Below are 12,350 nucleotides of genomic sequence, written 5' to 3'. Positions count from 1 at the left end.
TAACTGTATATGTTGATGGACCTAGTCGATGAGGTAGACCACATGCATGAACAGACGGAATTTCAGTAGAGAGAGAAAAACCAGAAGAAAAAAAGAACTAAATCAAAATGCTAGAATTAAAAGCATACTATCCGAGATGAAGAATTTAACAGGCGTATCAGTGAACTTAACGATAGGTCACTAGAAGTTACCCAAACTGAAATCTAAATTAAAAAAAAAAGCAAAGCATTCAATAGCAATGTGCCAATATTAAATGGTTGAATATAACAATAATTTGAGGCCCAGGAGAAAAAAGAGAGCATGGAGTAGAATAAATACTTGAAAAGAAAATGGCTGAGAATTCTAAAAATGATGAAAGAAAATGCAAGAAATTCAGAAGCCCCCAAAACTGTAAATACAAAGAAAAACACACCAGAATCAAACCTCTAAAAACCAAAAATAAAACCTTGTAGGCAACAGAGAAACTATACAAGTCAGAAGATAAATGACATCATTAAGTGCTGAATGAAAAAAAGTTAACCAACCCAGATTTATATACCCAGCAAAAATAGCTTTCAAATAGCTTTTTCTGAAGATGAAATAAACATTTTTAAGACAAACAAAAGCTGAGAGAACTCATTGCTCTTAGACAGATGCTAAAAGACATATTAAAGGAAGTGACTCAGGAGGAAGGAGTATGATAGCAGATAGAAATTTGGTTCTATATAAAAAAAAATGAAAAACACTAGGAGATAGGTTGATAGATTTTTTTTTACAATTTTTAATCTTAAAGATAACTGTCAGACTAAAGCAGTGGTCAGCAAGCTACAGCATGAGGGTAAATATATTTTATTGGAACATAAACAAATCATTTATGTGTATTGTCTGTGGCTGCTTTCATGCTAGTGACAACGGTAAGTAGCTGCAAGAGAGAAACCACACGCCTGCAAACTCTAAAATATTTAAATTGAGTCTTTTACAGAAAAAGTTTGCTGAACCATGGCCTAAAGTGATAAAGTAAAAACAAAGAAGAACAACAACAAAAACCTAATATATTATAGGGTTTATATTATATGTTAAAGTAAGATGTATGAAAACAGCACAAAAGACCGGAAATAAGAAATGGAGATATACGATTATAAGGTTTCTACGTGATAGATTCAGTGAAGGTAATTTGTAATAAATTGAAGACATGTATCATAAATCCTATGTCAAACACTAAGACATTTTTAAAAGAGGCAGAACTAAGACCAAAACTGAGATAGGATGTGTGTGATATAATTGAATACTAAAAAAAATACTCAAAAGTTGAAAGCTAATCAAGTGCCCATCATTCAGTACAATGGATAAAGGGTGGTGTATTCACACCATGGAATACTTAAAGATGAGAATGAATAATCTACAACCATAGGCAACAAGATGGCAGAACCTCACAAATGTGATTTTGAGCAAAAGAAGCCAGATATCAGAGTACAAGGTGCATGCTTCTGTAAATATAAAGCACAAAAGAAAAGTAATAATCTACATTAGAAGTGGTTACCCTTGGTGGTAGGGTGGGGGTCGGTGACTACTGACTGGAAGAGAACTTCAGAGGGCTTCTGGTGGGCTGTGAATATTCTGGGTTTTCATTTGGCTGCTGGTAACACGTGTGTTTGCTTTGTGAAAATTCATCAGGCTGTACATTTATGGTACATGTAATTTTCTGTGTCGATACTATCAGTGAAAGTAAAATAAAATACATATTTAAACTGTATTTAGGGGCACCTGGGTGGCTCAATTGTTGAGCATCCAAGATCAGCTCAGCTCATGATCTCAGAGTCTGTGAGTTCGAGCCCTGCCTCAGGCTCTGTGCTAACAGCTCAGAGCCTAGAACCTGTTTCAGATCCTGTGTCTCCCTCTCTCTCTCTCTCTTTGCCCCTCCCCCCACTCCAACTCTGTCTCTCAAAAATGAATAAACAAACAATAAACTGCATTTAAATATGTATATTTAAACTAAACCCTGATGAAAGAACAAGACAGCACACAAGAGGGATTTTGAAAAAAATAGAAGTTGTTCTAAAAATTTTCTAAAAATACAATAATCATTAAACAGTAAACTATAAATAGCAGAAGGAATTCATTATGTGGAAAAGATTCAAGGAAATTCCCCAAGCTACAGCACAGAGGGTAGAGATAGAAATATTAAAGAGTCATTAGATACATAAAACAAATGAGAAGATGAGACATAAATCTAAGATGACAACTGGATGGAGGAGATGTAATATTCAGAGACGAAGGAGAATTTGTTGAGTAACACAAAATACAGATTATGAGTTTCCGAACAGAACAAAGACACATTTACTTTGTACTCAGAAGCCTACTATTTCAGAGCTGGAAAAGTTCTTAGAGATGGACTAGCCCGCCTGCTTTGTTTCAAAGATCAGAAAACTGAGGCCCTGAAAGATTGAAGTGATTTGTCTGGATCAAAAAGCTGCCTAATAGTGGAGACAGAAACGATCTTACTATGTTTATAGTTTAAGAGTCATGGATGAGAAGAACAAGAGAGTAAATTCTGACTTCAACTTTCCTGCCAGTATCGCCATTTATAACAGTAATCTGAAATATTCCTGTTCAATGAGAGAAGTTACCTCAAGTTGAAAATGTGAGGCACTATTGATTCAAATGCCATGTAGTCAGTGTTTAACAAACAATATGTAATGATTAGGCCAGGTTAGGGCTGTCCACACACACTGTAAGGAAATAGTTTCAGGACAAGTTTTCTAAAGATTTGACTACAAGGCCATCACAATGACTTCAATACATAATATCTATTATATTCCTCTCTTTAAATGTTTTCAACATTTTGAAGTGTCTTTTCGATGACATTTTCTCCATTATATACATAATGATAGAAGGTAAATTACTTTCTTCCTCTGAAACAGAACAACCCACCATCTAAATGAACCTCTAAGTGCCCATTTTAAGTCTGATACAAATTTCAAATGGGTCAGACAAGAATAAAATGCACTGAAGATCTGATATAAAGCACTACTATTTTTTTTTTTTTTTTTTACAAAATGAATCATTTTTGATGATGGATCAGTAGCTTGTATTAACTTAAGTATTTAAGAAGAAAAGATCTAGTCAGTACAGGAAAATGTGACTTTATCCCTTTTTCAAATTTTATGATTTTGAATTCAAGCAGAGAGAAAATTTGTATTATTTTAATGCTCCTGAATTTTAAAATCATATGTAAAAATAAAATAAAATCATATGTAAAATAATCCTATGACCACTGTGATGATTTTTAAGACAAGAATACTTTTCAGAAATATAAAAAACTTAAAGTGTAAAAAGTAATTTGGTATGTTCCAGGTTGACACAATTTCAGGAAGTTTTTTTTCTTGCAAGTGAAACAACTTATCATGTCATTAAACTTTAGACCTCGAACTACATAATGAAAAAACAAGAGTCGGTACTTAAATACTAGACTCTCAGGAGAAAATGAATTTATCAGTGAGTCTTGACCTTTTCAGAGAACTTTGATCAGTTTCAGCTGTATATGAGAGGTAAAAATATTTTAAAGTTAAAATAATTTTAACTATTCATATATTCATAAACCTGACAACTATAAAAGGGAATAGTTATTAAAATTAGTAAATTTAGTTAGCAAAAATGAAAAATGAAAGTTAAAAAGACAACAGGCCATGGAAATACTTCTACCAAGTATTTACTGCAGAAATAACTCATACAAATGTATAAAGAAACCAATAAGACATTTACTTATATAAATGAACAAAGTATACAAAACAGTCACACAAAAGCTGGTAAGAGCAATTTTGAACTCTTATACCTACTACATTAGCAACAACATACAAACCCCCCACCCCAAGCTGTAAACTTTTAATGAACTGATATACTCAAATGGGGCCCCTGTAAAATGTTATAACTCTTTGGGAAAGCAATAAGGCAAACGTATGAAGAGCCATAAAAGTGTTGTTATTCCCCTTAATAACCCCATTCCCAGGAATTGATCCTGATAAAATTGAAAATAACTCCAGGGTTCAGGAATTCGGGTAATGGTTTTATAAACTGAATATGAAGTAATATTAAAATAGCAATTATCAAAACTAAATACAAAGAGTCTGACAACATAAAATGAAAAAATAGTTGATTAGAAAATATAAGTGTCTTAAGATGGTAATTATGTAAACCAAAAAAGGGAAAATGGTAATACAAAATTAAAGTCTGAAGTCACTGTATCAGGATGGTGAGGATTGTGGGTAATTTTTCTATTTGGCAAAATTGTCTTCAGTGTTTTTAATATAAGAAAAAGATATAATCTCTCCTCTTCTCCATCAGTAAATGATATCTGGTAATTTTTAAGTTGAGAAATAGAGCAGAAATGCCCTAATTGTTTTCTAAAACCAAAATTTCCCTCTATTTGGACCTTACCCGGCAATGCACGACCAGCCTCTGTAACCTGGGCAAGCCACCACCACTTCCGTGTGAGACAGACTGCAGGGCACAAGTCAGATTGTCAACTTTCAACTTACAAATCTGTGTGTTTGGTATTTTATGTCAATGCATTGAGATATCAAACTCTTTTCTTTATACTTTGCATTTAATTATAAACTAATATAATTAGTTTTAATATGTATAAAATACATTTCCAATCTGATGAAAATGATCCACTAAAGCATATATAACTTTTCATATTGAATTTATATTCAGTTAACTACAAACAAAATCCCATGACTTTACATATTTAAATTTTTTAGGTTGGAGGTTGCAAACAGAACTACTTTAAAAAGAAAGGCAATCCATAAAAATCGAGAAACACCTAAATTATGAAATTTTTAACTACTCTTCCTCTAGAAACTATATTTATCTGAATAAATGAAACAGAATTTGGACATTTCCAAAGACTGGCCACCTAATATATTGTTTTCCCAGAACAAAAATATGAAGGTCTTGTTATATATGAAATTTACCATTTTGCGACATTTACAGATTGATGTTAAAAAGGGTTAGGGAACTTTCAGTAAGCTATGTATGAAAATGTTTAGGAATTCTGTTCTAAAATATTTAGAGCAGAAGAGATTAGCGGGACGTGCAGGGGAGCTATCTCAACATCTATAAATATAATTTGAAAAAGCAAACAACTAAAAAAAAAAACCCCAGTATCACAGGGATTAATGCCCTAAATAAATACTAAAAAATAAACAAATCAAATTTTAAACTGAAGACCATTCCTTAGCTTACTTTAAAAAACTATGCTATTTAGTAACGTGGTACAGGGCAGTGGATTATGTGGATGAAATCCTCAGGAAAGCATCACGCAGCTAGCCGCCCAAAGAGAAGGCTGTGCTTTGCGCTCATGGTAGACGTGAACGTAACTAAATTTAGTCTTTTACTGACATTGTTAGTGGTAGCAGCAATAATTTGGTTTACTTACAAATATTTATTATAAAAGTTTATTAGTTTCCAAGAGCTAAACAAACAGCTATTACCAGGTTAAGTACAAGCCTTATCAAATAAATGTTAATCACTGTAAACTCCAAAATGTACATTAAATAACGGCCTTTTCAAACATAAGAATTTCAATATAATAGAGTCACTAGGAAGACAAAATAAAGTCAAAGTAACACGACTTATGTTCATTTTTGTGACACCAAAAGAACAATGAGCTCGTATTTCTTTTTCTTTGATTAGAAAATGTGTTCAACTTTTTCCAGGAAAAGACTGAAGAAAGATCAAAATCAGAAGGTTGATTTTCCTGAATCTAATCAAACAACATAGTAACATCCTAAAACAACACTTCACAGTGAGGCAGAGAACTGAACAAGTCACTGCAAGGCTATTTATAATGTAGAGCAGATAAATTGTACACCACAGAAACTGTCAATGATGGTAACTTTTCTTCATGAGGGGAAAAAAAACCCATGCGGGAAGGAAAGAAGAAACAGTTGTTCATCTTTTGCGTGCAGCTTGCCATTCTGTACACAGGACTCAGGTGTCAGCCAAGAAAGGAGGACAATCCCAAGCCAATCTTAAGACGGCTTAATCATATCATCCTCTCCCTTTGTCTCATTTAGGGTTATAAATTCACAGCTCAAAACTTGTTCAGTAGACTCCTCAGGTTTTGACTTTTTAAGTGCCAGCTCCGCTGGGAGAAGACAGGAGCAACGTTCCAGGGACTGGGCAATGTCATCGATCGTCCATCTGTCTTCAGGAAGGGCGTGCTCTTCGAGCGTGAACGGTCCCTGTTTGGTTCGGGTCAGCTCCAGGACGTTGGCGCAGGATGACAATTCTACGGCAACAGACGGCGACAAGAAAACCCACGGGGGGAACGGTTCAGTATTCCACAGGCATCATAATTTTTCAAATGATGGAACAACTTGATCCAAACCTCTCAAAACCACCCCAAGTGCAAAACTAATAATCTTAAGAACCAAGAGCCTTGAGATCAAGAAATGGTGAAGTAGCAAAATCGTATTAACTCACCTTCTACACTGCCAGAAAGTCTACAAGGAGCTGGCACATACTTTTCTTATTTAACCATGAAGCACACCCATGAGGTAACTATTAGTCTCATTTGCAGATGAAGTAACCTGCCCCGTCGGGTGCCCCTGGTGCCAGGAAACAGCAGAGCCAGGACCAGCAAGGTTCTAGCTGTTTGTAGGACTATGGCTTCCAGGTGTTATTGTTTTGTTTTTTTTTTTAAATCTTACTTACATCAATGAAAGTAACTTTTAGAAGGGCCTGTCTTTTTGTCTTATCCCATTTGAGTTAAAATATTTTGTACTTGCGCTAATGTTGGTTCTTGCCTTCATTATTCCCATCTTCATTTTCTGTTCCTCTCTTTCTCTCCTGTTACAAGCATTTCACTGCAGCTGCTGATGCTGATAATTGTATGCCATAAACCTATGATGCTTCTGAAGCTGAAGGCAGCAAGAGTACAGTTCCCTAAGGGCAGCACTCAGAGACATGAAAAATAGAAAATTCCCTCTTCCCATCAAAAAAGAGTATTACTCTCTAAATGATAATTCATAATTCATCTTTATGCTTACCTTTGCCAATGTCACTGACCAAGCTTCTGATATAAAAGCCTCCTCCACATTCAACATCTGGAATGTTAACAGTGACATGGTAAATTGCTAACCTCCTATGAAATCCACTTTACATAGAAATGATGCCCCTAAACAAATGTAAAAATGCCCTATGCAAACAATCGAGTGATAAAATATTTATGTGCTAAAACATAAATTATTCATCCAATAGCATATGTTTGTGAGATTGAAAAGTCAGAGTGTGGAGAGAGCAAACAGCAGAAACTCATGAATGCATTTTAAAATAACTGGCAAGTCACACCACGTTTTTACTTTAGCCTTGTTCCTTTAATAGGTTTTAAGTAGTGAGAAACCTCAGCTTTGCTATTATGAGCTGGGCATTTAAAAAAATATTTTCAGATTTGCACACCTTGTTCATTTAATCGGTTTTAAATAGTTGGACATCTCAGCTTTCCTATCAGAAGCTGTAGATTTTTAAGACATTGTCAGATTTATACACTCAAGATATACAACAAAAAACCTTTATCAGGGACAGTAATTATGTTTGGGAAAATATACCACATGAAGAGTTGAGTCTATTTAAATGTTCTCTTGGAAATATCCTGAAGAAATTATAAAATAACTAAGATTACATAATTTTTCAGAGTGATTGCATATCCAAACATCTTAGCACAGTATATTACATGTTTATTGGTTAAGAGCAGGGCTCTGGATTATTTTCATTCATCTATAAGACATCCTGAATTCTCACACAAAATGACTGTATTTCTGGTGTTTATAGTCTTATCCTACAAATAAAGCCATTTCAGGGAATTAATTAAAACTCACTACCTGGGGATTTTAATCCCCCTCCCCACCCCGCCCCCCATCAGCTCAAGGTTGGGAACCACTGCTGAGATATGAACTGACCACTAGGATCAAAGTAGTTATATAATCACTCTTGCACTATATTTGACTTTGGTGAAAAGACAACTCTTTGGGCCTATTACAAAATAAGTGAACAAAAGTATTTACAATTAAAATGCAATCAGAAAAATTCAAGCTTCTCTTCCTTTCCTAGATAATATCTACCATGCCAACCCAGCTGCTTTATTTTCATGGAATGAGGTATTTTTTAGTACGTTTTTCTCATTTGTCAAATATTTTAGAATCAGGAAACTAAAGAACTTCATTTTTTAACTCTACCAAAAACCCCCACATTCTATAGGAGTTTAATACATCTTTAAATAGTATGTCAAAGCAATAGAATACAGGGGGAAAAAGTTCTGGGAAATTTTTTTTTAACATTTATATATTTTTGAGAGACAGAGAGACAGACCATGAGCAGGGGAGGGGCAGAGAGAGAGGGAGACACAGAATCGGAAGCAGGCTCCAGGCTCTGAGCTGGCAGCACAGAGCCTGATGCGGGGCTCAAACCCACGAACTGTGTGATCATGACCTGAGCCGAAGTTGGATATTCAACAGACTGAGCCACCCAGGTGCCCCTCTGGGAAATTATTTCTAAAGGGAGTCCCAGTTAGTAGGCACTATGAAATTAAGGGCAGGATCAGTGTAAGGCCTGAGAATTTAGAACTACAGCTTTCAATCCTTCCCAGCTCGTGTATGTTCGTGGTTTCTGTACTACCTTCTGTAACTAAGAGATCATAAAATTTCCACAAACAATAGAAACTAGCTTTTTGGTATTTAAATTTATTTCAAATATAGATTATAGATACATTCAAATTGATGACCCAAATTAAAATGTACGCCAAGTCTACAAAAACACTTCGACCTTAACCGTTATCTTCATATTGTCAGGATCATTTGCAATAACTTGGAGATAACAAAGAGGGGGAGAAATATTGACTCCACTCTTAGAATTTCTTGTCCAAAAACTAAAAAATGCTTTGTTTTAGAAGGACAAATTAATTAAAATTTTAAAACTGAATGTAAACTACCAGGTACTAGCCAAAATGGAGGAACAAGCATCCATAAGATAATAAAACACAAAATATAAAATTTTTCAAGTATATGTCCCTTACCTACTCTTTGCCGTTAGAGACCTAACGTTATGTTACTTCAAACTTTATAGTAAGATAATAGGTATATTACAAGATACAGATATTTATATTATATATAAGATAATAAAAGCATTTAGAAAGGCATTTCTGAACTTCCATGTGGCTATCAGTATTTTCATTAAATGTGTTATCAAAAAGGTATTAACAAATCCTAACCTTACTTAAATTCAAGTTTTAAAAATCCCTAATATACTAGGGATCCATTCAATTACACAAAAGTAGCCAAATGCAAAATAAAAGCACACGTAACTAACTACACAGGAGTTCAAGGTCTTCCAGCTTACCTAACGTGAAAAACGGTGGCTGGAATTTCTGAAGGGAGAGGCTGTACACCGTAACCGGCCTGGCGGGTTTTGCCTCTACCGCCTCACCTCTCTTCATCAAAGTTGAAAGTCTCTGCCCGTCTTTCTTTAACGCAGAATAGCTTGCAAGATAAGAGAGGGAGAGAGGGAGTGAAGGAGAGAGAGAAGGTTAAGACAGAATGAGAGAAAATAACTCCAGATTACCGCATGGAAAGAAAGGATGACCAGCAGCACTCAAATGGAAACTCTTTCTAAAATGTCAACTCCTTTTTTTCTTCTAGCCTGTTCCATAAGGTGCCAGGGATGGAACTCCTAAACCTCTTTGAGGCTAAAGCTCAATCTGGCACCCAAGGAGCAACCTTGTCAATTTCACCCTTTAACCCTCTCCGTGGAGATGACTGCACGTGTTCACTGGTCTGCATTCTGGGTCAAGGGCACTGTGACAAGGCCTCGGGTCACAATGGTCTCAGCTACATTTCCTTGAAACAATTCCATTATAACAATACGCATTTTCATATACAAGTTATCAAAACATTTCAAAATGCACAGAGGCAAATAATCTACTTAACAGATCATACTTTTGTGTGATAAAATTTTGTTAGACCACAAAATCCTTGGAACAGTACCAGGGAAGAAATTTCTAAAACTGCTCTTATAAATAAAGTGGAAATAGGTTTAATTTATTTTAACAATAATGATCAAAAATAACATTTATCCATATCCTATAAAATTTTTAATTTTAAATGAAGACCCATTTCCCTGTAGATATCTCCGTGATCTAGAAAAAAATTCAAGACTTTAAAATAAAAAATACTGAACGCTAAAAGAACTGTAACTTTTCCTGACACATAACGATATGGCCATTTTTTAAAATAAAAAGCAATTTGCTTGAAATGGTAAAGTGCATCAAAAATATGGTTAAATGGCAAATCAACATTCTTATACTTTTAATAAGTTATAGCTTTTATCTGTTTCATTTGTTGCAGAGAATTGTGAAACATAAGATTCTGGGCCCACAAGAAATGGTCCCAACACCTGAAAAAAAAAAGGGACCCACTGGCCTACGAATCACAGCTCTGACACCAGCACTAGAGGGGTCTGGGCCCCTCGCAGCAATTCTGGGATGACTGAGACCTGCCCTGGGGCGTGTGGATGGAATCCGAGAAACCCATAAGCACTGGAGCAGCACGGATGGCAGGCTGTGGCAATGTCCAGGGACAGAGGAGGCCACGTTGCACTGCCTCAGAGAGTGCCGGAAGCTCTGCAGCCTGCTTAAGTCAGGCCCACCCCTACTAGAGCAGATGCTGGGTCAGATCGAAACGTGCCTCACCGTACACAGAAGGGGGCCCTTTTTTTCTCATTAAAGTGATGTTAAACACTGAAAAATAAAAATTAAACATTTCTTCAAATTCAATAATTGAACTTACAGGGGAGGTACCTGCATTATGTTCCCAGTAAATTTCTGCAGAATGCCTTCAATATCTTCTTGTGTTATTTTATCTGCCAAAAATGAATTTTAATATGTAACACTTAACCACAGAAGGATATGTGCTATTTTCACAGCATCGAATGCTCTGAACTTTCAATTAAACATTTTCAAAAAATTTTTTTATGTTGTTTATTTTAGAGAGAGAGAGAGACAGAGCGTGAGCAGTGGAGGGGCAGAGAGAGAGGGAGACACAGAACCCAAAGCCGGCTCCAGGCTCCAAGGTGTCAGGACAGAGCCCAACACAGGGCTCGAACCCACAAGCTGTTAAGATCATGACTTGAACTGAAGTCAGGAGCTTAACTGACTGAGCCACTCAGGTGCCCCTCAATTAACAATTTTCCTACAAAACATAGTTATAGGACAAATTCTACCTTGTTAAGATGAATAAAACACACATTAATGAGATGAGGGAGAAAGTCTTATATTGTCTAATATTAAGACTAAATTTCCCTTGCTTCAATTTTTTCTCCAATAAAAACGATTCAGTCATCTTATATGCATTTAGTTGGTGCTTACTACAGCCTTTAGAATTGCTGAGAAAAATGTTGCATTAGCTATAGAAACGGTACTGCAGTATTATTCAAAAATGAGATCAGAAAACAAGCAGAAAACTTCACATAAGCTCTTTTGTTTTAATTTGACATATAATAGGTATACAATGCTAATATCAGTTTCAGGTGTACAAGGTAGTGATCTGACGACATACTTTACGCAGTGCTCACCACAGTGAGTGGTGATGAGCAAAACAGGTGAATGTATTAAGAAGTACAACTTCTTGTTATAAAATAAGTAAATGAGGGGAATGAAACGTACAGCATGGAGAACAGAGTCAATAATACTGTGGAAACTTTGTATGATGACAGATGGTAAGCACAGTTGTGCACCTGAAACTAATATTGAATGCCAATTAAAGAACAAATCAATTAAAATTTTTTTCAATTAAAAAAATTTTTAAAGACCCCGTAAGTCATCTAAGCTTCTCCAGGCATCAAATATTGTAAATAATGTACACACTATTGAAGATTATTTAGTCGTAACCACATCAAAACTTTACCTGCTAGATCTATGGTGGCATAAAACGGACACATTTACACTCAATTCTGTCCCCAAGAAAAGCTGTATTTGGCTCCTTCTCTCCCTTCACTGCTTTTTGGAATTTCTCTGTTCTCTTTAAATTCTCCCAAAAGTCTGACTTTTGCCTCAAAAATTAGCCAGTGCAAAAAGAGAATATACATAACAAGGATACCATGATTACTAAGCATTTCTTAATGACTTTGCAAATCTGAATGAAGACATAAAAGCTTTCGGTAGGTTACTTAATGATGTTTCCAGCCTTTGTTTAATCCTCTTTACACAAAATATTATTAACTGTATTATGAACTCTAAAATATTATTACTATCATTTTAAAGACTAGTTCTATAATTTTAACAAAGGAAGACTATAACACATTGAAACTCAGTATTGGGA

General features: G+C 35.2%; 1 protein-coding gene across 4 annotated transcripts in view; it reads right to left on the bottom strand.

The window, feature by feature from the left end:
* Positions 1 to 3,672: 3,672 nt before the first annotated feature.
* TRUB1 (TruB pseudouridine synthase family member 1) overlaps positions 3,673 to 12,350 on the bottom strand; it is a 38,069-nt gene continuing 29,391 nt past the window's right edge. Inside the window, exons 5-9 of one of the 4 annotated variants that reach the window (XM_029932641.1) lie at positions 10,821 to 10,893; positions 9,376 to 9,515; positions 7,032 to 7,088; positions 6,767 to 6,939; positions 6,182 to 6,271 (exon numbers count right to left, since the gene is read on the bottom strand). In XM_029932641.1, the coding sequence (XP_029788501.1) occupies positions 6,806 to 6,939; positions 7,032 to 7,088; positions 9,376 to 9,515; positions 10,821 to 10,893 (404 nt within the window). In that variant the 3' untranslated portion in view covers positions 6,182 to 6,271; positions 6,767 to 6,805. Of the gene's footprint in view, positions 6,272 to 6,766; positions 6,940 to 7,031; positions 7,089 to 9,375; positions 9,516 to 10,820; positions 10,894 to 12,350 lie in introns of all 4 variants that reach the window. The other 3 variants (XM_029932640.1, XM_029932642.1, XM_029932639.1) reach the window with 3 other exon arrangements.

This window comes from Suricata suricatta, chromosome 2, assembly GCF_006229205.1.
Source record: "Suricata suricatta isolate VVHF042 chromosome 2, meerkat_22Aug2017_6uvM2_HiC, whole genome shotgun sequence".
Taxonomy (NCBI): Eukaryota; Metazoa; Chordata; class Mammalia; order Carnivora; family Herpestidae; genus Suricata; species Suricata suricatta.
Note: the sequence above shows the minus strand (reverse complement) of the source record. Positions and strands in the feature narration are given on the sequence as shown.